The sequence below is a fragment of the Rhinichthys klamathensis genome, unplaced genomic scaffold, assembly GCF_029890125.1.
Source record: "Rhinichthys klamathensis goyatoka isolate OS25496 unplaced genomic scaffold, OSU_Roscu_1.1 h1tg000208l_1, whole genome shotgun sequence".
In the NCBI taxonomy this organism is placed as follows: Eukaryota; Metazoa; Chordata; class Actinopteri; order Cypriniformes; family Leuciscidae; genus Rhinichthys; species Rhinichthys klamathensis.
The window spans coordinates 89,417-117,100 of record NW_026606733.1 but is presented as its reverse complement, the minus strand read 5'-3'; the positions used below and the strand labels follow the sequence as shown (position 1 = coordinate 117,100).

Below are 27,684 nucleotides of genomic sequence, written 5' to 3'. Positions count from 1 at the left end.
GTACAGTATGTGCGAAAGCAAGCATGTGCGTCAGGGCTCGTGTTTATGCATTTTGTTTTTGTATGTTGTGTGTGTAAATGGATGCATAAGGACTAAGAGATTAGGGTTAATTTATTCTAATGACAAATTCAAATTTTATTTATTATAGAGTATATTCTGTCTTAGTGTTTTGCTTTTAATCACTAACACTAGATGTTTGTGGGATAGTGGTGTGTTAAGAATGAAAAGTTTTCTCTAGGAGTACTTTTAATAAAAGAAAAGTCTAATTAGACCAGATGACTATGTTTTAGAGATTATTGTGTATCAAAGTCAAAGCTAAAACTGTCATGCAATCACTGCTGTTCTATTGAGTGAATGCATGTGAGTGTGTGCGCACATTTGTCTGTGTGTGAAGGGGGGTGTGAGTGTGTGTTTTATGTAATGTAGCATGGTCTGTTTGGTAACAAAAGTGGTGACACTGAAAATTGGGTTACCATGGAGACAGAATTTTCCCACTTTTTTTGTGCTCATGACAGACTCGTGCTAACCTCTCTTCCAGTTCTTCTTTATTTCTTAATTCCCTTATTTATTCATGAAGTTGTGAATTTTTTTGTTGTTGTTGCTGTTGGCTGTATTATGCACTAACTTGGCTCATTTTGTCTGCGTTGGAATTCAAATGTATTGTTATAAGCAGATGTTTGTTTGTAGATGTGAGATGAAGGAAATGTAATGATGTGTTGTGTAAAAGGAAATGGGAGAATCTTCATTAGTCAACATGAGCTTGTGCCGGTTGCCAAAGCATGTCATTTGTGTATAGCTCTCTCCTTTAAAGAAAATTTCTCAAATGTGTTATCTGTTTTCAGTTGTTAAATTGTTTAATTATGAGCTTTTTGGATAATTACCTGCGACTCCTTTCAGTTCTGGGCTTTCATTTAATAAGCAAATAACTCCTAATTTGACCCAGTTTAACTCCGCAGTACACACAAATAAGTGCTTATTTCTTAATAATTGTTACAGATTCTCTGGAGCTTCCATACCTACACAAACAAACCTGTGTTTTCTAATTAGACAATAAATTAATGAATTGAATGGTTAGCTAGCAGAAATACCTTCCAGAAAACGTATTTCATTTTTGTTAGATGCAGCGCCGCTAGCGTCATTCTCTACTGTTTGAGCCACAGGAATGCTTATGTTCAGATTTTACTTTAGATTTTGCTGCTGTAAGTTCTTTAACAACTTTTAGCTGTTCTGATGTGTTTTCTATATGAGATCATGTATAAACTGAAAGAAAAGGAAAAGCTTTCTTGCCAAAGCAAATCAGAGTTCCCTTTGAGCCATGAATTTGCATTATTTGCTCAAGCAAGCAGATAATGGGCATAGGTTTCCAAACTTAGATACACAGACATGGATAATCACAATGGACCTGCTGTTACAAATGGTAAAGTTTATCATCTTGAAATTTGTTCAGTGGACTGTAAAACGTCCTTTTCCTGCCTATTCTGAAACATGATTGGCCGGCTGAGGAAGACAAAAAACGCTGGGGGTAACAAAAAGCAGCAATGCATTATGATATGTGAATGTTTAGATACATCAAAACTAGTTTATAGAGGTTTGCATGCTTATATTCAGCAGTACATTAAAATCAATGTAATCAATGCAGGTTGTCAAAATAGGTCATTTCTAAATAAGAATTAGTATATAAAGGTCGACTTACAGGGAATGAGTCATTATAATGCTTGTAAGGACGAACAGCAAGACTGAATGTTCCTGAGGCATATAACTTGTGTAAGCATGCCTGTGTGTTTGTTAAATGATATTTATGTTAAATGGTTTTGTAGTGTTTGTTACATCATACTCAAATATAGTTTTCTGGTAAACATAAAATAGTAGGCTGGCCGGACTGTGTTGTTGAATAGCAGTATAAAGAAGATCCAAAAATCAATTAAACTGACCTAAATATTTGAAATAAGATTTAGCTCTCTTGGAATATAGAAATGTGTCATTATTCTGAATGCGTTTATGCAGGGATGTTATGTAACTAGTTTTTTCAGGGGGTACCAGGGGCAGTCCTGAAATTAATGTCAATATGGTAAAATGTGTTAAAACATACCTGAGAGTATTATACCAATTGACAGCTAAAGGAATAATGCAATTAGGCTAAATAAATGTGTGTATAATAGGTGCGGAATAAACTTGATGAATTCTGTGGAACTCTGCTGAACTTTCTGTGCTGCTGGCATAGGTTTTGTGGGGTTAGACATGACCAGGGGCTGAATGACAGAAACATCCTTAAAATCCAGTTTAATTTGTTTAGTAACCATGGTAACGTCACCTAGGAAAAATAACTTTTGCGAATCTTAAGTCGAGAATTAATATAGGACGTTTTTGTAAGTGCCAGAAGACAAACACTTCTCTTTCAAAAACAAAAACAAAAAAAAAACACAGCAATGCAGCTTACAACTATTTGCAATTAAAATCTACTTGTCTCAAAAATCTGAGGGGAAACTCTCCTTCTGTATATCTATTGTCCACACACTGTCATAATCTGAAGTTTAAAAGACTTTAAATAGACTTGTCAAGCAGTTTTCATTTGACTGGGTAAATGATCTTAAAGCATAAAATCATTTGATTTGGGCTAATTGCACGAGTTGGGGATCATAACGGCTCCCGTGGATTTCCTACAGGGAAATTACACAGATGGGAGCGTCTGACTCATAACGAACCACCAATTTTGGCGCAAACGGAGCAAGCCCAAAATCAGCGTTTTCATTGAGACAGACAGGAGTCGGTTCGTTGAACTGTTTTGCTCTCTTTAACACGTGGAAGGGACATGGTTTTGCAGCATCGAGAGGGAAAATGAGTTGTTTACTGAGGCGTCGTGTGATTGAGAATTTTCCACAGTTTTGACGCGCCCATCATGCGCAGGGACTGTTAATGGCGCTCATTATCATTTGACTGTATTCATGTGTGTGATGGGGAGAGAGAGAGAGAGAGAGAGAGCGAGAGAGAGCGCCTCAATCTAACATCTACTTGATTCATGGAGTGTGCGTCTGAGAGCAATGGTCTGTAAAGTTGGGTGGAAATATGAACGAGCATAACCAAATGGTTTTCCTCAGATAAGAGATACGACTACTAACCGTCTGCGTTTACAGACAGAAAACCAGTTTATATACCCCTCTAAAACGTATATGTTTACGTTTAATTACAGGTGGCAAGGGAAGAGAATTGAGTTGAATTTGGCGCGGAGCGCGTGGGAGGCATTGGCCAGTACAGTCTCAATTCCGCGCTGAGATGTTAAGGAGCGTACACGCGCTCGACAGTTTGCCATGATGTCTCGAGTTCAGTCGATGGTGTCGCAGAGGAATCTATATCTGAAATAGATCTCATCCCTGCTATCGACGTTTTAACGTCTGAATACGGCGTGTTGCAGTTTTCTCCAAAAGGATGCGATATTGACGGAATCCCCTCAGAGGAGGCACGCACGCGGACCTGTTCCTCTGCGGAAAGCGCTCGAGACTCTGAAATAAATAACATAAATATTTGGGTGAAAAATCCATGTGGTCGTTTTATGTCGACTAAAACATTGAACGTATTTTTCCTTTCCCTTTTCCTGGTGAACCTCTGCCAGGAATGGACTCGGTAAACACAAGGGCACTGGTGGAATTACGCCGTTAAGAGCGCTGAACTTGACGGATTTGTTTATAAAGAAAAAGAGCAAGGTTATACGATGACGAGTAAGAACGCGGTGTAATTCCTGCCCGGTATTTTGGAAATGTATAACCAGGATATTAGGTAAGTTGTTCTCTTTTTTACTTTCAATAAAACATCAAAGACCCTATTATTCACATATTAATATCCTTACCAAATGTGGGTTCGCTCTCTCATTCATTTGGGAGTCGTTGGATCTTGCCGTTGACAAAACCGTCGGTTTATTCTCGTGACGGGAGAAATTATTTCAGCCGCCTTGATGCGCAACACCTGCTGCGCGAGCGAGCGCCCTAGAGACAAACCCCGCGCGCGCGTGAGGGGAATACCACACCGGCCCTTATTTAAACACACCAGGTCTCACCTCTGCATCGCTGACTATATACCTTAGAAGCTCACTGGTGGGTATTCTTTAAAACACGCTTATGTGGGTATTGTAGTCAGTCTCTGAGGTTACTTGGTTCTGTGCGGGGGACCGTTACGCTTCCACGCAGATCAGTTTGCCCACGAGCGAGAAGTTATTGAAATACACTAAATAATGAGTTCTGTCATTTTTGTTAGCATAGTGTAAGGATTTTGGTTGACTTTCTTTCAGAACATTGAATACTTAAGCTCCTGTCAAGGTGGTTCGCCGAAGGTCTGAAAAAAAATGCGCCGAGAAACGCGCCTTCTCTGTGAGGAAATCTTCGTGGATAACATTCACAAGACACCGGTCAGTTTCACAGATGGCACATTTCAACCACGCCGAGTCTTCTTCACTGACACCTCGTGACACGCAAGGTAAGATACGTTTTAAATATTGAACGTTTAGTAATAGGTGTGAAGCGGGGGACAGGGAGATTCGACAGGGGGCGCCGTTGTTTCGTGGGTTCAGTGACAGTCTAAATGGGGAATGAGGGACTTGCAGATTTGGGTGCAGTCACGTTGTCCAAGCACATTTTTGATGTTTTCCTCTTGCTTACAGGACCAGGCCTGAAATAGTCTTTCCTGCTATGGAGGATATTAATTTAGGAGCTGAAATATTTCAAATCCGCCCCCTCTCTACCCACACATGCATGTAAAGAGACACTTATGCACATCTTGAAAAAATGACCCTAACTGAACACCCAGACATACAGCAATACATTCTTACATTTGCTATATTGAGACAACTCTTGTTACGCTTTAGGCTAGAAAAAAAAATTACGCAAGTACTCAATCATAGACACGAGCACTTGACCAATGAAATGCCCTGTTGAATATTTTTAATGTGCTCTCTAGCTGGTAACAAACCTCAGGACTCAAGGGGGCAAGGGAGTTACCTTCCAAATTTAGTGCAATTAAAAATTAAAGTTGCTATAAACATACTGACTTTAAACTTGCATGGCAAGATTCTCTGCAAACTGTTGCTTCGACATGACAGTAGTTGAGAGAGAAAACTAAACATAAAGCATAATGGACAGTAATGTCAGCGATACTGCAGTTTTCCACAAATTTCGTAAGCTTGCATGGCTAGAAGTGTCTGTTCACATATTTAGGTAGAATATGTTTAGGCCTTAAACAGAAGAATATATCAGCATACGTGTTGGTCAGAGAAAGAGATAGATGGGGGAGGAGGACCTAGTGCAGGTGCTTATTTTGAGAGTACTCATAACTGTTGACCCCTCCGCCTTTCCACACAGTCAAACTCAGAAATCCACCCACAACCTCACTATTCGCCTGCGTAGAGAAGTGATCTCAGCGGTGATATTCTGCTAACAGAGGAGCCGATCTGCACTTCGCACTTTACGCTGTGGTTTTGAATTATGAAATATGGGCTGTGACAGACCATCAAAACTGTGGTTGGTACTTCCAGGCATATACTCAAACCTCACTCGTACAAACACTCCTATTGGCAAGATGTTTTTGGCAGCGTTGCTTAAATTTTGATGCTTATAAAGCCATGGGTCTGTTTTGTATGTCAGTGAAACGAACTGTCTTTATTTTGAACCTTGGCTGCTGCTCAGTTGTATCCTGCAAGCTTAGGGTGAAGGTGATGTCTAATGTGACTGAAAACATTACCGTTTGTCCAACAAATCTGACAGTTGCACATGCAGAAGGAGTGAACGAAATGCAGATTGATGCACTACATTTGCAAACACTAAGTGCCACTACGGGTTAGACTTAAGGGCATGGATGCTTTGCTGGGGATGAGGATGCCAATTACGGATGTTAGCGAGTATACAAAATGAGAAAGTTACAGAGACAACAGAGCACAATTGCCAGCCTCTGGAATCTTTAATGCATCCATTGAGGCATGCATGACTTTTTGACTTTCACAAACTACCACTGCAACCATCAAAAAAGCAATTAGGCAATTATGTGATTGGCACTAATTAGTATGCTTCACAATACAGCTAAATGTTTTAGCTGTCAGAAGCTAAAACCTCTTGCTATCTGCAATAAGTGTTTGTTAACAATTGAAAACGCATCAATAAATTGTTAGTTTGTCAAGTGTTAAACTAGTCTTGCTTCATTTATTTAAAAATGACATTGTAGGAGGTATTATATAATACATCAGCCGATAACAGTCATCCACTTTTTTTCTGTTCCTGCATTGATGTATTGATGTTGCGATAACATATAAGTAATAAATATCAGTATGCTTAATTAATTGTGTTTGTTCATATACACACACACACGTAGGTGTGTGTATGTGTGTGTGTTACAACAGTCCTCTGCAGTGTGACATGATATACACCATCTATTCTAAAGTGACTTTAAATAGCATTTTGCACAGGGATTTTCCTTTTATTATTATGCATGCTGGCTTGTTACATCATTTTAGTTGAGAGACTACATGGAATATTTGTATCAAGTTTGTCACATTAAAGGTGATTAAATTAAAAAAAAAAATACAATTTAGTTATTATTAGAATTATATTTGTTTTACATAAATATATTATGTCTTATAAAAATATACATTTTATTTTTTTGTGAAGTTGAAAACCCTATTAAATCTCAACTACCCATATAAGCATTTGCTATACATTCAGTGTAACTTTTCAGGGTAAGACTTTTTCTGTTAAGCTGTGAATTTATGAGCTTCTGCATTAAGCTTTGTCCTTTTTTGAGCACTGGTGATATAAAATGGTAGTATTTGCAGAAGCTGATGGCAGCACATTCTTATCACATCGTTCATTGCTGAGCACACCAAGCAAACTCCCCAAATTCAAGCTGTAGAGACTGTGGGGTTCATTTCATTTCATTGATTTTTGTCACGATGAGGATTGATTTTAAATTACATGCCCTGGCACATACAGTATATTAAGAGACAAACTGACACTACTTCATGATGCTATATATATGTCCTGTTTATGTCAGTGTGTTGCCAATGACATCCTCAAGCAGACTTAAATAAGAAACAGAATATTTGACGACTAGTGCAAATATTTTTATTATAAGATAATTCTCAACATCAGAGTACTTTTTCATCTGTGGTTGGTGGCTGTGGCCCAATAGTCAGTGAAAGAAATGGAGGCGTAAATGACTGATGACTGAACTCTAGGGATGAAGCAGGTGTATCCAGTGACATTTGTGAGAGTGAAAAGTTCAGAGTGAATTTGATCAATTTTGCTATCAAAGCATGTTTGATAGCAGACAGAGTATCTCTACCTTGATAAAAGAGGCCAAATGAAAAAATCTATATTTTTTAACTTAAAGGATTAAAATGAGTCACTCACTCTTTAGTTGTTCCAAACCTGCAGGGTGTATTCTGTGTAACACAAAAGGAGAACTGTTCATACTGCTGTTTTCCACACAGTGAAAATGAAAAGGAATGGGTGCAGATTGACTTACCATTATGTTGTATGGAATAGCAGAGGAATACATATCCTTTTGTGTTCCACAGAAAAATAAGTGGTATGGAATTCCTCCATTCTGATGACTTTTACTGTACAGTACAGTCAATCTCCTGAGATTGAACCATCTTTGAACCGCTGACATCAGTGCACTTAAATTTAACCATGTGTAAGCTGTTCTTTACTCATGAAGTTATAATGCACTGCAGTTAGTGCATGATTTCATCAATTATTACTGTAATTTAAGAGACAGCTACACTAGCCATCTGGAATCATTCAGGCATCAAATTTTGCCTTGAATCGTAATAAACTATTGAAGAGTCCTATCAATTAGACGGGCCATTTAAATGCAACCACGCTGACATATTGTAAGACAGTACATCAGAGTTAATTGCTAATAACTGAACCACTGTTCCATTTAACTGTTTAGACTAATTGAAAAGTATTGACTTGAAATGATTGAGTAGTTGAACAGAGTACCACGCCATCTTAACCTTTAAAAGCTTGTCTTCCGCTTTCCAGACCCCCTCACTGAAACATTGCGTGCAAAGTAATAGGCCGGATGTAATTTATGTCTGTGCGTTATCTGATTTTGGTCTAGTTTAGATTTAGTAATCCTGATTTGTTGCCTGATGTCATCTGATGTCTGAGCATGTTTTGCATCCTTCTAAAACTTCTCATCTTCACAGGGGCTGAAGCCAGGAATGATGGGAGCTATAGTCTGGTTAATGGTCTTATGGGCTTTGCTGGGTTGGTCGCAGGCTGCAGAGAAGCCTCCATCCCTGAGTGTAGCTGTGATACTGGGCCAGACCCCCACCGTATCCGAATCAGCCCTGCGTCCGGCTCGTGGGATAGGTGCGCCGCTGGATGTGACTGTACTCAGCGTCCAGGTGAACCAGACGGACCCAGGAAGCATGCTTACACACCTGTGTGAACTCATGTCCAGACAGAGACTGCACGGGCTGGTCTATGGAGACGGCACAGACCAGGAAGCAGTGGCACAAATGCTGGACTTTGTTTCCTCTCAGACTTCCATGCCCATACTGGGAATCCATGGCGGCTCTGCCATGACCATGGCCGAAAAGGTAAGCATGCATTCCTCCCTGGCTGGCTGTATGCGCTTTATTTGTCATTTTGTTTTGCTTGGGCATTTACAGCAACCCACTGCAGAATATTTCATCATATCTGGCATCAATCAGGTGCTTTCCACCAAGGCCTAAACAGAAAGCTTAATTTCAAATATTCAATGCCATGGTTTGGACTGTCTAGCTGTGTGGCATTAAATGAGACACAATTCAGATACCTGGCAGATTTTCTGTATCAGTCATGCCATCTGCATCAGATATAGCCTGACGGATTGCCAGTCTTTCTGTCACTGTCCCTCTGTCTGTCTATTTGTTTCTGCAAAGTTGGCGATGAGCTGCGTTTATAGCAACACAGCTCATTAAACCTGCGGCCGTGTTAGTGACGGATCTGCCGCAGAGTTTAGTGTTGAAGCTGAAAAAGTTTATGATTGCACGTTGATTCACTGATTCTTTCATTTTTTTTATGTTAAACGTCTAGCTGTGGATGGTTTAAGGTTCATATTATTAAATGGATACATTTGACTATTAGGCTATTACTACACATTGTTCATCCACATAAACTGTAGGAACTTCTTGTAGGCGGCCATGTCATCCCGTTGCATCATCTGGCTGAGTTCACTTCAAACTACCCCTCCAAAAAGTGATTTGATCATTTTAGATGAACGCACAATCTCTTTTAACAGTGATGAAATAACCAGAGTAAGTGGATTGTGGTAATATGTCGTGGTTAGGAACGTTTCTCGCTTAAACCAGACAATGTTTTGGATGTTTTAATTCTTATGCAATGTGCATTGTTTTGTACAGTTAATTGTTTTGCTTTATTTATTTTTTTAAACAGGGTTTTTCCTGCATTGCAAATATTTTGGTGGCCGTCAAGATTAATATTTGCCCGCCAAAGAATTATTTGATCATTTAATGTGACGATGTCTGCCGTTCTGCAGTACTGGCACCCGCTGATAGCCGCCTGCTTTTAAAAAGCTCCCATGAGTGTTTGCGTAAGCTCTTTGTAAAGTAGCCAATCACAGACATCTCTGTTGAGCTCGTAAACGCAATGGCCAATCAATCAGATGTGTTTAAGTTAGTCAGAATCCGCTCAAAATGATGGGGTTTTTGTTCAGCATGAATTCTGCACAATCTTGAATCCTTTCATTGTAATGAACAAAGTATAAACACAATGTCAACAAGAGATTCATTACACAGCTTCATTGATTATAACGGGAGTTGCGCAGAGTGCAGCTTTTTGTATCTTGCGTTGCAATTGACAGCTTCAATGATTATAATGGCAACTTAATGGTTATTTTATTGGTTATCTTTGCTCATTTTCTGCATATAATATATTTTTCATGCTGCTAACTACACATCGCAAAGTTTCTGGATTGACAACCGTATTTAAATGAGCAGTTGAATACGATAGACCGTGAAAACCATAGCACTGTACGGAACAAAACAATCTGATACTATGTATGTCAAATGATCTGTGCATTAAGACTTGGACTGTTAGTGCAAAATAATAGAACTGCCACTTTTTCTATGTTATTTGTTACTTTGTTGTTCACTATTTAAATCAGTCACTCTAAAAAAATGTTTTTACATTTAAATTGACATTCTTTTTAAATATAAAAAATAGTTCTAAACACGTTTGTTTTATGATCTGTCCTGGCAGTGATTATTTTTTGAATTCACAAATAGGATGAGATAATATTACAAACTGTTTCTTTGCATTTTATTTTGGATTTATTGTCAGTGCTGGGCTCGCAGTTCACATGGGTAGGGCACTTTTTACTGTGAGTGTGGATGATCATGTTTATCCGCCACCACCGAAGAGCATTTTTGACCCAGGAGGAAAAACCCTGGAACAGTATTCTGTTATTGTGTGTATGACGAGTTGTTTGTGATGGCAAGTATATATTGAAAGGTGTTTAGAATTCATAATGTTCAGATTTTTTATTATCTAATTTCCTCTGAGCGACATCCTCCAACTTCGTTTTGACACATTAGGCCCCGGTGCTGCTGTAGAGTTTGGAGGGTAATAATTGAAGAGACTCTTCAGGAGGGAAGCGCTGCTTAGGGAGTCAAATGCTGGGGCTGATGTGAATGAAACTCAAACATTAAGAGGCCCCCTGCTTGCTGTTCCCATAACGCTTCTTCATCCCTTCTTTAAATCATCTCCCAGAGTTCCTTTTGATACTCAGGCTGATACAGCCATTGCTGTATTGGCTGTGCAATAACATGTCAAGCACAGTGCATTTCCAAGTCTGAAATAAACAGAAATATAAAGACACAATTACCATCAGATATCACAATATCACAATTACTATCAGATCCTTTTTACAGTTATAATGTGTATAAGTGACCCCCCCCCCCCCCCCCCCCCCAAAAAATACTGTAAAACCAGTAATATTGTGAAATATAATTGCAATTTAAAATAACTTTTCTATTTTTATACATTTTTAAAATGTAATTTATTCCTTTGGTGGCAAAGCTGAAGTTTCAGTCTTCAGTGTCACATGATCCTTCAGAAATCAGTATGTTATGCTGCTCAAGAAACATTTATTATTATTATCAATGTTACAAAAAAGTTGTGCGGCTTAATATTTTGTAGAAACTGCTTAATATATTTGTAAAAATGTTTCCAGGATAATTTGAATAATTCTTTGATGAATAGAAAAAAATATATATTTTCTTTTAATCAGAAAGTTTAAATGAGTTTAATGCATCTTTGCTTAATAAAAGTATTAATTTCTTTGAAAAAACTATTTCTATACTTTTGAATGGTAGTGTACAGTGGCACAAAAAAGCATGTATGAATTTCCTCTTATTCAGTATCAAAATATCAAGCCAAGTGGTATTTATGAACAAATAAAGTAAGCCTTTTCTCAGCATTTATATCTGTTATTTATATAATATCCTCTGACCATTACATCAAGGTCAGCGTGTGAAGTTTCTGGTCTTTCTGATCCGACTGAACAGAATGAAACCGCTTCAGTGTCAATTTAGGGTAAATGTGTTAACTGTGTTAAATTGAATCCTGTTAGATATATATAATTGAAGTAGGCTACTGTATAGCACATTAATGTTTGGCATCCTAAATTGTAACTTTTGCATGCATGATGCTATTAGCTTAGTTTCTACATATAATATTTGTCTTGTCAAGAGTAATTTTTTTCACAAATTGTACTTAATGGCTTAATTAGGTAAAGATTATAATGTTGCTATACCTTCGGGAGTATTGTGAAACTGGATTTTGTGAACTCTGGCTGCATAAACATTTACGTGAATTATGTACATTATTAACTATGATTAACACTATTTATCAGTAGACCCATCAAACCGATTATTAGCTGATCTCTAACTGCAGCAGCTAGTATTACCCTGTTATGTGGTATACACAATTATCTTGGTACTCATGTGTATATATATAGATTATAAATTATGCCTATATATTTGAAGTATTGTTAAAAGAGATTTTTCACCCCTAAATGAAGATTGTTTACATAGTTTACTTGGACTCATGTTTTTACAAACCTGTATGAATTTCTTGCTTCTGCAGAACACAAAATATATTTTGAAGAATGTTGGTAACCAAACAGTTTTGGTGATCATTAACTTGCATTGTGTAGACATAAAATAACACTGAAACATTTATAAAAAATATATTTTTATATTCCACAGAAGAAAGTAAGTAATGCATTTTGGATACATGAGTTTGAGTAAATGATGACATTCACCCAGATTAGTTACCCAAACTTGGTTGTTATTTTCTCACTCTCATAACTTGTATGATGTTTTTTCCCCATGAAACACAAAAGGAGAGATTTGAACAAGTTGGAGTTGGACAGGACCACGTAAAGATTATTCAAAATGTCCTTGGACAAGAAAGGGCAGTTTTTAGGTTTGGAATGTCTTAAAAGTAATGTTAGAATTTTTGGGTGAACTATCCCTTTAAAATGTTTCAGAATGGCCTTTATTTCTCTATAGTATTATACATCCTTTCTCTCTTGTACCTCTGTGTCTCTTGGGCTGCTTTGATCAAGTTCAACGGCATGTCTTTTTGCGGTGCACTCACGGGGGTGCGTAAGTGTGTTTTGAGAGCGTGTATGTGAGGGTCCTGGAGGATGCTTCGCTCCGCTGTAAACCCAGGTTTTCCTTCTCACGTTATTAAAAATGAAGGCGCGGGGACGCATCTTTTTAACCATGTTTCCGCCTTCCATGTGGGAAAGAAAGGGCAGGGAGCACTAACGCACACTGTGGGGGCAGGACTGAATATTCTATGAGCTGCTTTATGTGGTTCGCATGTTCAGTTTCTGGAATGAGGTCTGGGCTTATGCGTTTAGGGTCTATATGGTGTGCTTGAGAGGGAGAAAGAAAACAGGAGCAAAAGAAGGAAAGAGAGCCAGGGCTGAAGAGTTAAACACTAAAGCTGTTTTCTGCCCCATTGAAGCTGTTTTTATCCCATCTATATTAGAGAGGTGCATTATGGGAGAAGAGAACAGAATAGAGGGGCTGGCATAAATTAAACATGTAACATACACTTACAGGCGGACGTGCACACATGCAGAGTCCTTTTCTTTTTCACTTATCCATCTCCCACACACCCTCAAATTTTCTTGTTATTCATTTAACAATAGACTGAGGTTGCACTGGCACATTAGATCATATGATGTCATCAGCTGTGCCAAACAAGTGCCTATAAAAAAACACACACAGAAAACCCACTTGAAGGGTGAAAGCCAACTCATCCCCCAACAAGCTTATAAGACACTTTGCTGATGTCACCGTGACATTAGTTTGATGATGTCAGCTACAATAAAACTCGCTGCACTGGCTCAGTTCATTACTCCAGTCATATGATCCTTCAGAAATCATTCTAATATGCTGATTTGTTGCTTAAGAAATATGTCTTAGTATTATCAATGTTGAAAACAGTTGTTGCTTAATATTTTTGTGAAAACTATGATGCTTTTCCCCCTCCATGATAATTTTATGAATTAAATGTTAAAGATACAGCATTTGAAATATGGTTTTTGGTAGTAATGTATTTTCTGTCACTGTTTTGATCAATATAATGCATCTTTGCTGAACTATCAGTAAAAAAATCTTACTGACCCCAAACTTTTAAACGGTAGTGTATCTGTTACTAAAACATTTATAGCACGAAAATAAAGTTTGGATGTTTATACGTCAAATAGTTGTCAGTCTTTATTTAGCTTGGAACAGCATTCTGTGTCATCTTAAAATACTCATCCAGCTCTTGTTTACACTTTACCTGTGCTCCTGTGTTCCCAAATGCCCCCAAGGAGGGATCACAACTGCTTAAGTGAAAGTCCTGTAAACACCAAAATAAACTTGTCCTTCGTTATTTTGTGTGATGTATTGCTGTGTTTCAAGCAGACACCACACAATAAAGTCACAATGGCGAACCTACGCTGGAATGTAATTTAAGATGCTTTAAAAGACTCCGGAATGGGACACAGTGGACAAACGATCTGCCATCGCTCAATACTCTGATAAATCCTGCTCTCTCCCAACAGTCCCGCCTTGATGGCCACCTTGTTATTATGGGTTGTACCAAAAGTGACTCCCAGCAGGTCTTAGATGCTGTTATAGATGCTCTTTTCTTACAAAGATTTGAAATTATATATTCATTTACAGTTGTTTGGTGTCAATAGGACACCGGATAACAAATCCCTAGCCACGTTGGCGTCACTTTAAGTCGGGTGACAGGAACGCTCCCATACTGTATGTGGCGCTTTGAACCATAGAATCAGACGGAGCTTTACAGGTCTTTTCTTAGAAGATAAAGCTTTCAGACCTTTGTCAAGTTTCAGTCTGTGCCTTCTTTTAATCTCTGCAATCCCACTATATGTGAACATTCCTTTCCCCCATCTCTCTTTCTTTCTTGTTCTCTTTTATTTTCTTTCTCTATCTTTCTTCCTTCAGGGTTTATCAGAAGAGAGGGTCTACACAAAGGATCCCTCTCCCTGGCAGACCACCAACATGTCTCTCTCGTCCTCAGTTATTTTCTTTCTTCCTATTCCTCTCGCAGCTTCTTTCCCCCGGGTTGTAAAGGACAATCGGCTAACATGGAGATTGGTGGCTGTGCTCAGGACCGAATGAGGTCATTTTCCCTCTTAGTGCTGCCTTCACTGGAAATGACAGTCTATTTGGGAGAAGAGCGGGTGAAACAACTTGAAAAACCTTTGAAAGCAGCTTTTAAGGTCTAAGTTTAGATTCCCTGTTCCGCAGACTTCTACGTTTTGTGAGACACTAACTTTATGAATATTGTATAGTGAAGTAGACACAGGCTAAATCATTTTGAGTGAAACAGTAACCTCATAATTCCTACTGTTTTTTTTTTTTTTTTTTTTTTTTTCAGATGATGTCTTAGGCCATAGGCTTTTTTTTGTGTGAGTGTGAGAGACTGACTTATAAAGACAGACAATGAATGTTTGGGAGATTATGCTAATATGTTGAATCTGATCTTTTATGTGCATCAGCTTAAGTTGCCTTTGAAAACATGAAGTCACTGCTATATACACGACCGCTCAAAATTTGGGGGTCAGTAAGATTTTTTTTTCTTGAGAGAAAAAAAGGATTAGAAAGATTTCTATTTCAAATAAATCTATCAACATTTCCACAAATATATTAAGCAACTGTTTTCAACATAAGAAATGTTTATTGAGCACCAAATCAGCATCTAGAATAAGTTTTCTATGAAAAGTTATTTTTGTAATAATATTTCACAATGTTACTGTTTTTACTGCATTTTTGAACAAATAAATGCAACCTTGGTGAGCGATAGATAGACAGGGTTTTTCTCAAGCAGAAAACTAGAGTTATAGATGTTTGTGCAAGCAGAACATTATTGTGATAAATCAGTCAAAGCCATTGTTGGAATTGGTATAGCGTATTTGCATCATTAAACACGTCTGAACATTTGTGTTTACAGTAGCACTGTTTTACTTGTGCATAGATGACTGCAACACTGCGACAGTATCGGTACAATTCACAAGTTGGTTTCAAACTCACACTCGATGTGTCAGCATGCACCAGGGCATGGCTTGATGTGCCTTAATGCTTGGTATTTGTTATTGAAATTGCATAAATACTTATCCAGAGACTGTGTCTTTATTTGTTTCAGGTGCTATTTCATAGAACAGCAGCAACTTTAGAGAATTTCCATGTTTGGTCATAATGGTCTAGCAGTCATCGCATGATCAAAGACTGCCTGGCGTAGGATTAGATGTAGAAATGTGTAGCTGTTCAAAGCGCTGGGCCACAGTAGCTGTGTGTGGGACTGATCACCCCTTATGATTCACTTCCATACTCTGTCTGTTCAGGCAGGATTGAATTTCTCACTTTTCTGTTACCAAACTGTATGTCAGTACATTTACATTCTCCAGTCTTTTTTTAAAATCAGGTTGAGAAACAAAGTGGTGAGATTATACTCTCATAGGAAAGAAATATCACAAATGAGGCCTCTTTAATATCTCTATTGTTACTCCTAGACATCTTTTAGATTAAATGTAAAGCAGGTGAATATCGCTTGAGTCTGATTCTTAGATTTTCCTTCCTGTGAAAAAGACCCAGTAATCTCACATGTACCACCTCAAGAGTTTCAGATGAGATCTCAGACCTCACACTGTTTGTGTGAAATCAAAAAGTCTGATTTCAGTATGTATTCAAACAATCTTTCTCAATTTCTCATCAAAAACGGCAAATTACCAAATTAAGCTCTGTACTTTTCCTGTATGTCAATAATTAGCCGCTTTTCCACTGTCAGGCCAGGGCTAACAACGTGCCGGGCGGGGCCAATAGACCAACATCAAGCTGCATTTCCACTGTCATGCCAGTAGCCCCGCAGCGCTACCCTAAATCCCACCTGTGGCGAGCAGGACGAGGCCGAGGGATGTGAGTGATAATGAACGACACCTGTGAGACGCACTGGTCTCGCATCTCTCACGGAGGAGCGGAAGCATAAAGGAGGAGTGACGACAGTGAAGGTCGAGAGAGGAACAGGCCTGATTTTACGTTGTGATTTTATGTACTGTTTTGTGTGACAGCAGTCGTCCGTGAGGGGCTGCTGGCTTATACTTTCATTTTGTATTTGTTTTTTTTATTATTAAAGTGTTGAATGTTCGCCGGTCGCCCGAACATTCCACAAGTTTAATAAATAAAATAACACAAATACAAAATGAAAGTATAAGCCAGCAGCCCCTCACGGACGACTGCTGTCACACAAAACAGTACATAAAATCACAACGTAAAATCAGGCCTGTTCCTCTCTCGATCTTCATTGTCGTCGCTCCTCCTTTTATGCTTCCGCTCCTCCGTGAGAGATGCGAGACCGGTGCGTCTCACAGGTGTCGTTCATTATCTCTCTCGTCCCTCGGCCTCGTCCTGCTCGCCACGCCACCCTTAACATGCCTCTATAAAACAATGTCTCACAATCTCACCATTGAGTGAAAAACTAGCTAGACCGCAAAATGAGCATGACAGAAGCAAACGCTTCATCTTTGCTTAAAGACTTAAGACTCCAGCATCGATATTTGACCAATGATTTACAATAAGAAAAAATTACAGTGACAGTAATTATTAATTTGTGTCAGGAGTGCACATAAATAATTCTGAATCAAACTGGTATTTATCATTAGCTCGCATAAAAAAAGAACACACACTTATTCAGTCGTGCCTGCTTCCATTTATTTGCAATCATAGGAATTCACAAAATAACCCCATTTAAGGTTAAGTCCAAAGGCTTACACGTTTATAAAAATATTGATAAAATACCATATGTTTGTCACATTTCTTTAGAAAGAATGATCGTTTCTATTCATTTTTCACTAAACTATGCGATCAGAGGAGGTTTGAGCGGTCTCTCCTGTATCACTCTACTGTTATCCTTTCAGCCAGAGCAACAGAGGGAGCTCACAGACAGAAAACAGGAGTTTTATGAGTAACCGGAGTATATATAATTTATGACCATATGCGGATGCTTTATTCCGGTATCAACAAAGGCACAGGGATGAGACAAATGAAACCCGAAATCAAATAAATACACGATTGTAATCACATATGATTTGTCTACGTTCTTCAAGCTGTCTCTGGTATTTTCCATAATAATATGTCTATTTATTATCGCAATTGTTTGCATAAGTAGCCTTTAGCATCGCATAGAAATATATTCCTGCCTCATACGGTGAACAGAATCCCCATCAGATCATAATCAGAAGTTATTTCAAACATTCGCTGGTGTCTGAAAGGGAGTTTTGAGCTGAAAATTGTTAGCTGGTAGCCTGATATGAAAACAGCATGGCAAATGAGCAGTGGTGTTGACACTCTCCTGACTCAGATAAACTCTGCCTTTTGTTCATGACCACTTCTCAAGCCCCAGTTGGCCCACTTTGGACCAAGGAATTTGGCGGGTCAAAAACCTCTGGCCGTTGGCCTTGAGGAAGCCCTTTTATGATCTGTCCTGACAAAGCGCTTTGAACTATTTTATATTTAAAAATCTGAAGTGACATTTAGAAATGTAGTAGGCTAATTAAATGAAAAAGAAAGTAACACATTACATAAAAAAGTGGCAGGTCTATTATTTTGCACCTGCACACCAAGACTTAATGCACGCTGACATACAGTATCAGATTTTTTTCCATCCATTGCTATGCTTAACCGTATTTAAATGAGCAATTGAATCCGATTGACAGGGTTGTCAATCCAGAAACTTTGCAGTGTGTAGTTAGCAGCATGAAAAATATATAAGTGGGTTCTTCACTTAAAGGCACACCGCGGAACTTTTGGCCACTAGTGGCGCTCGACCTGTAACTTTCACGTCTAGCGTCCCTAGAGGGCACGAGCTCCGCAGCACTGTCGCAAAAGTCAACAAACAGTCAACCGGTCAGCCCATAGACAATGGGTCAGCCTCACGTGTCTTTAGATTGTGTGTGCTTGCAGTGTTTGAGGCGGGCAGCCTTGACGCGCTCGATTCCCTTATAGCAGTCTGCTGAGAGAGAGCGAGCGGGGCGAGCCCCGTGGGCGCGGGACGGCGGGCACATTTACTGCACTAAAAACACTGTCGGCCTGAGCTGACTGTAACTTATGTGTGTTGGTTTCGTTTTACAGAAACCGTGGGACATGTTGTGTGTAGTGTTTGTGGGCACTGAGTCGTGGGCACGTTCACTACATTTAATGTACATTTGACATGAGTCGACTTTATTTGTGCGAGCCCTGCACTGTGGCGGGCTGTGTTTGTGTGTAGAAATGAACAATGGGCTGTGGGTATTTTATTACACTCATAACACCATCGGCTGTGGCCGGAATACCAGAAAATACTACACTACTTATATGATTTATCTGGGTCACCTTGGAAACGGCATTTGCGTAAAGGCAAGCGTCAGCATCGGTCGGGCACCCCTCCTCCTCCTGTAGCTCACGCCAGCGAGCGAACGCTGATCCTCGTCCTGGCTTTTCATTTGTCACTATGCTTTTTCTTTTTTTTAGTGTCCTCTGACAAAACCTTTGCCTTCTTCCTTGTAGCTGTTGGTTCGGCCATGACGAAAACATACAGACGGCAATCAAACGCGAGTTGAGCACCCACGTCAGAATCTGAGGAAGTTGTGGGTGGTGGGGGAAGTGACGTATGCCGTAAAGCGGTTGAATTTTGTAGTTCTTTTTGTGCCCGGGTTCCTACCCGAAACCCGAAGTTACATAGTGCTAGGAAAAGCGATACAGACACCTTCAGGCTACGGCAGACGTGTCATTCAACCTATTGTAAGTCGATGTACCATCTCAATGGGTTTTGGTAATATATTATAAAGGTTGAAAAGTTCCACAGTGTGCCTTTAATCTAAGAATCATTGAACAACCTTGTTTTGAAGAATGTATCTGAAAGACCCTGCACCATACAACCTGCCTCCATTGTGCCCTTGAGCAAGGCACTTGAGCCCCATCTGCTCGAGGCAGGCTGCAGTTTGGCTGACCTTGTGCCTCATCCCCGTCCTCAGTCAGTCATCCCCATGTGTCTACGCGTGTCTGCCAGAGATTTGCAGAAAGAGAACATTTCGTGCATTACTTTTATGAAGCGTCATTATCGTCCTTTGCCTCATCTTCTTATCGGGTGTTTGCTCAGTGCATGTTCAACAGGAGTGTTTTTCACTATTAATTAACCAACAGTGTGCTGCAGTGTGCTACTGTCAACAAGTTTTAAATGATGATTATGTAATCAGTATTAGTTCATTACGTGCCTGATCTGTAGCACATCAAAGGATGCATACATAAATACATACACAAACACCTTGGTAGCAACATGTTTGTCCACATTGTAATTGCACAGTTGTTGCTCTACAGGTAGCCTAGATGTTATAGATGTTTTTAGTGCATAATAGGTTGTTAATCGATTAAAGATTTTAATTAAAATAATGACATATGTCAATAACTAATCAAATTGATTGTGTACGTCAATATTTGCTGAGAAAAGCCCCAAATTAAGATAATTCAAAGAAGTTAGATTAATGTGGCCGGTGAAAGCATTGAATAGACTTGATTTAAAAGTGGGTTTATTTATTTTATTTGCATAAAATGTAACATAATTTATTTATGATCAGGGGTAATTACATTATCACGTTTTTTTAATTAATCAAAGTAAATAGAATTAAAATTGGTCTTATGTAACTTAAACAGATTTAGTTAAGAGACCCTCTAGTTCCAGGATTTATTTTATTTTATTTTGTTTGTTTTTTTGTCCATTGGAGTGTCCTCTAAATGCCTTTAGGAGTACAAGGATAAAAAGAGAGAGTAAGCGAGAGAGAGATGCAGTTCTCCCACAATGCCTCTGGCAGAAATCTGGTTTTTATTGACAAGTGGACATTTCACCAACTAGCTTCAAAAGGTAAAACGTTCTTTTGAATTTACGAAGAAGGTCAAATGACATTCTCAGTCCAGCTGCATTATGTACTAGAGTCCTTTGAGAAGGATTAAAAAAAAAACGTATTACAGAAACAAATTTACGTATTTGCAGAAGGACTACACCATACATACAGATGACATGCATACAGTGAGAGGCTGATTCACACAGCAGCGTAATGTGGTTTGTTAGTCCTATTTGGATTGTTATGTTTATACACAATTCAGTTATAAAGAGAGAAAACTATTGTGTAAGCAAAGTTACTTACTTACATTTTCAGTAGTCACAACAACATTTGTGAGAAAGTTCAGTTGATAAAATGCTGTATGAACCTCAGTAAGCTAGTCATTGATATGCATATGACATTAGCATGCACTTCGTGGTTTATTCTTTGCTGTCAATCACTGACATTAGGGCTGTCAGCATCTCTCCGGTAATGAAAAATGGCAGAGAATGGGGTATTGTGTTTGAGAGTGAGATAAAACTGTTAGGTGGTGGGAATAAGAAAAAAAAGCTGAACAGCACAAAAAAAAAAAAAAACCATAGAATTTTACACACATCTGAGAGAATGAAAACACCGGGAGTTGCCTCAAATGCCAAACGGTTTGGAATACAAATTATTCTTAAAGATGCCGTGAAAGGTCTCAACGCTTACTTTTGTGTACTGTCACTGTGGTTACAGGTTTACTCAAGGCTGTTGCAAGCTAGAGAAGGGGATCGACTGCAAACATACGATCAGTATATAATCCGCTTCAGTTTGTCGTTATATTATTTACAGTCCAGTCTGAGAGTCACCTCTTTAGGTGATTCCACACTTGGGTTCCATTTTAGTTGTCTAAATATATATATATATATATATATATAAATTAGGGCTGTCAAATGATTAATCACGATTAATCACATCCAAAATAAAAGTTTTTTTTACATAATATATGTGGGTGCACTGTGTATAATTATTTTGTATATATATAAATACACACACATGCATGTATATTTAAGAAAAAAATATAATTTATATATAACATATTTATATTTATATATAATATAAATTATATATAAATCTATATACAGTATATACATGAAAATATTTCTTAAATATATACAAGCATGTGTGTGTATTTATATATATAAAATAATTATATACAATGCACCCACATATATTATGTAAAAAAAACTTTTATTTTGGATGTGATTAATCACGATTAATCATTTGACAGCCCTAATATAAATATATATTTTTAAAGAATAAAATTATTATTATTAATAATAATAATAATAATAAATGTAATATTCAAAAAGGTTTATACAATGTAAAATACACTGCCATCCAAAAGTTTGGGGTCAGTAAGATTTTTTTTAATCGTTTTTGAAAGTTGTCTCTTTAGACCCCAATATACTTCAAGCGAAATCGAAGAACGAACTGATGTGACGTCATTTCGAACAAAATCAGGCTGAAACTATGTTCGTTTGGAGTTCGTTTTGGGAGTTCGAAACAGCTTGCCAAAGCGAACTTTCCGGAAAAACACCTTCGTATTGCCATTGGTCCGTGGCGATTACGTAATAGGTAAGTGTGTGCGGAGGCTCCGCCTCCTTTCAAGTGAAATCTTTTCTGGTATTGAACAACACATATTTACATATTCATCAAAACTTCGCTCTGTGGGCGTCGTCGGATGTCCGATAACAGTATATCACTGGGCACGTATTTCGAACTTCGTTTTACCCCTAAATGAAGAACAAAAAAGTTTGCAGTGAGTATATTGTGGCCCTTACCCTCACCAAGGCTGCATTCATTTGATCAAAAATAAAACAAAAGATTAATATTGATATGTTAGAATATTATAAACTGGCGAGCCATCCCATCGTTTCGTACCTGAAAACAGAGTAAAAAGAGTTGTGAGAAAAAGAGTTTTCTGATTGTGTGGGACAGAACTGCATAGTACATTGCGTTTTTCAAGTTTTCCTGGATTTCCCTGAAGACAAAATTAAGGGTTATTTTTTCTCCCTTTTCTCTTCATGGACTGAACTGTGTTCATTTTTGATAAACATTCCTACTCAGTAATTTTTTGGAATTTGAAATCAAGAAATTGAACTTGAAATTGAGAAACTGAGAGGTTGAATTTCAGAAATTGATATTGAGAAATTTTGACTCTGTGTTTATCATTTATTTGAAATACTGTGTGTTACTGTTATCTATTTGTTTTTCTTTTGTTTTTTCTTTAATTCTTTCAATTTCAAAAGAAACAACTGAGTGGTTAATTTATTTTATTGTTTCTTACTATCATCTTTGCTAATATTTGCTTCAGTGAGTCGATCCACGTCTTCTGATTCTGGTCCCATGGTTAGCGTTTGATCCATTGTTTTGTCCACAATTTGCAGTGTGTGTGTGTTCACTACAAATTCCAAGTATGGGTCACCATACTTGGCCTTCCCGTCCTGTCACTCACTCATCTTTGTTTTCACAAAAGTTAAATGCTATTAGTGAACTGAACCATGGACGTAAAGCTCATTGTGCTTATCGAGGTTTGCTTATCTTCCTTTGTCGGTAATTTGGTTTTGTCATTGCTGTGTGATATTTATGTGCAGCAATTTCTGCGAACGGCTCCAGCATCTTCCACCATTTTGAAAAACTGCCTATTTTATTGGTTTTCATGAAATATCAGTCTGGTTAGTAAGTGAAGAGCTTGATTTGTGTTTGTGTGTGTATTTGTGTGTTTGTATTTGTGTGTGTTTGAGAGAGAGAGAGAGTTAAAGAGGTGAGGTTCTCTTATGCAAGTCATAGGCTCATTGCGCGTGGGAAGTGTGCAGTATAAACACACTCACACACTAACAAAAAAATCAGGGATGGGAGAGAGGGAGATACAGTAGCTCTGTTCCATTTCAGAACAAGAAAATTCTTCATTTATTAGTGTTAGAGGTGCCATTTTGCCAGCATTCCTGCTGAGTTTACTATATCGAAGGTAAACACTGTTTTCTCTTATGCTCAGCTATTAATGAAAGTTTGCCAAGTAGTTAATTCATAATGAATTTATTTTAATCAACATCAAGATTTTAGGTTAAAATGTACAAGGTAATGTGTATATCTTAGCTTATTTTAACTTCCATTTAAGATTTAATCCCAAGTACCCTTATGATTAATATGCCACAGATGAATAAAGGCAGACTAATTGAGAGTTATTTGCATTATCTCAGGGTCTTTCAAAAATCACTAGTGGCTTTAAGGGTAGGATGCAATCGCTGAGAAATGTCTGAGAGAAAATTAAAGGGATTAGGGATGCTCATATTGACCGTTTAACCGTTAACCGAAAGTAAACATTTTGACCGATTAATACTATGTTCAACGGTTTAACAGTTAATTTTTGTTTGTAGTTTTTTTTTTTTTTTTTTTTTTTTAGTTTGCTGCATGGTTAAAAAAATACTATATAGCCTTGTTAACTCACGGGGCGTGTCGACGCGCAACCACACGTGCCTACAGACCAGAGGTGGGTAGAGTATCCAAAAACTGTACTCAAGTAAAAGTACAAGTACTTATAGAAATATTTACTCAAAGTAAAAGTAATAATTTTAAAAGTTACTTGAGTAAGAGTAAAAAAGTATCCAATGAAAAAACTACTCAAGTAGTTAGTTACTAGTTACTTTGGATCACATAGGCCTCTCTCTCTCTCTCTCTCTCTCTCTCTCTCTATATATATAACATGATATTATTTAGATATTTTTTCATTTAAATGACTAAAATGATCATAATTAGAAAAGCTATCTTTGCAACAAAAACAGAAGAGACAAACATTATTTCTGTATATCTGTATATTATATCTATAGCCCGAAAACCATTGCCTGTCCTTTGGTTTGTATAATAGTATAATAACTTATACAACTACATTTGGATTATTAGACAATGTCGGAATAAAGTGACTCTATGGAGTTTTGCATTCATATGTAAAGGGATGGGAACCACTGACACAGATTAGAAAGAGTTAAAACTCTTCACATGTGCTCGCAGTCATGTCATGCCCAACACAACGATCAAATGCAAGGATCTTCTTCTGTCTGTTCTCCAAAATGTATTTAAATGTAGGCTATATTTATGAAAGCATATTTAAACTGGTTAACTGTGTCTAATAAGGCAGGCAAAGGCATTCGTTTTCAAGTCGAGTTCGCACGCCACTGCGCAATACACACATTGTGTGTGTACACACATTCATAAACTGGACGATGATAGCTTATTTAATGTATAAAGTAATGTATATGTCCAGAAAAAGGGTAATGTCATACTTTGTAGTAGTGCTATATGGCGTAATAATCTGTTTGGTTGTAAAATGTATTACCTGAATGAAATCGAATGTATCGTCGTGTGGACTAATTCATTCACAGACAGCTTACGAAGTAACATACGAAGATGTTCAACTAATAAAGATCTTCATCGCTGGCAAAAAATATGATGCATTTGCAGATTTACTTTCTAGAATGTAGCCTACTGTAGACTGTGGACCGCCACTTCATACAACGCTCTTGATGTTCTTAAATCTTCCTGTTACGACTCCGAGACGATTCAGTGCGTGCAGGAAACTGAACAGATTCAAACTGATTCGCGAACCGATTTAGACAGATCTGCCCAACTTGTTTGATGAAGTCTTTGAACAGAATCGACTCAAAAGAGTGATTCATTTGTGAATTGAGCATCGCTCATGCCCAGAAAAAAGAGAGAGCGTGCGCTTAGAATAAACTACGCTTTTAACAACATATTGCATTAAAATAAAGTAACGAGAGGAACGTCGCCCAACGTAACGAAGTAAAAGTACATTTTTTTCATTAGAAATGTACTCAAGTTAAAGTAAAAGTACCCAAAATTAAATCTACTCTTAAAAGTAAAAATTTTCCAAAAAAAATACTCAAGTAAATGTAACGAAGTAAATGTACTTTGTTACCCACCTCTGCTACAGACATATTTAGCTGAGTAGGCAAAATGAAGCGAGCGAGCAAAAAGTACTGTGTGGGACCATTTCGACAAAGTGCGACGAAGTTACTTGCAAAATATGCTACGCGGTATTAAAATAAAGCAGTAGTTACAAGTAGCCTACAATGCAATATCACTTGCGAAGCAAACATCCACAAGCAAATGAAAGTCGCTTCCCGAAGCTGGCCATCTAGCGAGACGCTATCTCTGTAACTTATTCCCGGGACATCTGTGCGTTTGGAGAGGGTGTTTTCTGCCGCGGGTCTAACTCAACAGGCTGCGCTTGAGCGGCTCCAGACATGTTACTTTTTTAAAAATAAAGTGTGGACAATGTGTCGATTGAGGTAGGCCTGCTATTTTTATTTGACGAAAAAACTTAGTCTGGAGGAAAAAAATTGCCGTTTTTTCAAAGCTTCAAACGGATTCAGTGATTTCTTTTTGTCGTCTTAATTTAATTAAGTTAAAAAATATTTAGTGTAGGCCTATTTTAATTTTTTTTTATTTAGATTTTTTTATTCTTTTTTTTCTCTGTTGTCACTGTCAAGTGCGTGGAAATTTTATGTGAATCCAGGGTCTGTTGTTGATCTGTTCTGCTGTTTGCACATTAAAATAAACCCGTAAAAAATAGTTTTTTTATTTTTAACGGGTCACAGACACTCGTCAATTTTATTTTTATTTAATTCAATAGGCTATTATAATCTTATCAGTTAATGGTTGATACTCGGATAACGAGTGGCGGTTATCGGTCGGGAAAATTAACTGAAATGAGCATCCCTAAAAGGGATAGCTCTAATGTGCAAACCTGTATGACTCTTTCTTCTGAGCAACATAAAATAAGTTATTGTTACTTTTAGTGTTTTCTTTTTTGTCCATAAAATGTAAGTCCAAACTATTTGGTTACCAACGTATCAGTTTGGAATGACATGAGGGTGAGCAGAGCCGGATTAACGCAAAGGCAAACTAGGCACGTGCCTAGGGCCCGATTGGTGGGATGGGGCCCAGACAGAAGGACAAAAATAAAAAAAATAAAACAATTACAAATATCCTATCTACAATTTATTTCAATATTTATTAATTAACTAAAAAATAGTGACGATGTTTATCTTAACCATAGACTGTTACATTACGCCACATTAACGCCAGCCCATCAGGTGCTGCGAAGCAAAAGCCTAAATAGGCACGCAAAGAAGCACTCTAATGCAGGTGTGTGCGTTGTCGTCATCTATTTTGGAGTGATTGCAATGTATTCTAAATATACACTTGTACTGTAGATCAGCGTCATTTCTGGACAAAATCATTCACCGCTTTATTACGAGTTTAAAAGAGCGCGAGCGTCATTAACGTGCCCAGACGCGACGCTTTGAATTTGCGCATACAATGAATAACATCGTGTCGGGAGCTGACTAAAAACACTACAAAGGTAAAAGACAGGACGTTTGTATTCAAAGTTAAAAAGCCAACACACTACAACATTTTAAATATTTCAAATAAAGGATCTCATGGGTCTATCTTCTAAATTCTGCTGATGATTAGATTATACCCTGTCTGACATCAGCCTACTTACGCCAATAATATCAGTTTAGAATTTTTTTTTTCTAATCAGTAGCGATCGTGTCTTTCTCTTCCACTTGATTTGTGTATAGCATATTTAAGCTAGCAATGCATAATATCATATTACTTATATTAATAATATGACATTATCTGCAGTCAATATTGATGGGGAAATCCTGCCCATACCGCAGCTATCAAAAAAATTATAAAAGCATATATCACTGAAGTGGTATTCTGGAAATGTGAATAAATTGAATAAAACAGCAAAATAACAATAACAATAACATCTTCATTAAACAAAAAAGAGATTACCTTAGATGAAGTTTGAATATGTACATGCAGTAGCCTACTGGTAAAAAGTCTGGACCAATTACTATTTTTAATGTTTTTGAAAGAAGTTTTTTATTATGCTCTACAAGCCTGCATTTATTTGATCAAAAATACAAAAAAAACATAAAAAACAGGAATATTCAGCAAGGAAGTGTTAAATGTATAAAAAGTGATAGTGAAGACTTTTTTAAAACAACTTTTTAATAATAAATAAAAATCCTGAAAAAAGTATCACAGGTTAAAAAATAAATATTAAGCACCATTTCTAACATTTGATAATAAATCAGAATATTATAAAGTTTTCTGAAGGATCACATGACACTAAATTCAGCTTTGCATCACAGAAATATATTTTAAAGTATA

At 37.6% G+C, this 27,684-nt stretch overlaps 1 protein-coding gene across 1 annotated transcript in view; it reads left to right on the top strand.

Moving 5' to 3' along the window:
• Positions 1 to 2,990: 2,990 nt before the first annotated feature.
• grin2ab (glutamate receptor, ionotropic, N-methyl D-aspartate 2A, b) overlaps positions 2,991 to 27,684 on the top strand; it is a 104,821-nt gene continuing 80,127 nt past the window's right edge. Inside the window, exons 1-3 of the mRNA XM_056263542.1 lie at positions 2,991 to 3,771; positions 4,280 to 4,464; positions 8,192 to 8,587. Coding sequence (XP_056119517.1) covers positions 8,207 to 8,587 — 381 coding nt within the window. The 5' untranslated portion in view covers positions 2,991 to 3,771; positions 4,280 to 4,464; positions 8,192 to 8,206. The remainder of the gene's footprint in view (positions 3,772 to 4,279; positions 4,465 to 8,191; positions 8,588 to 27,684) is intronic.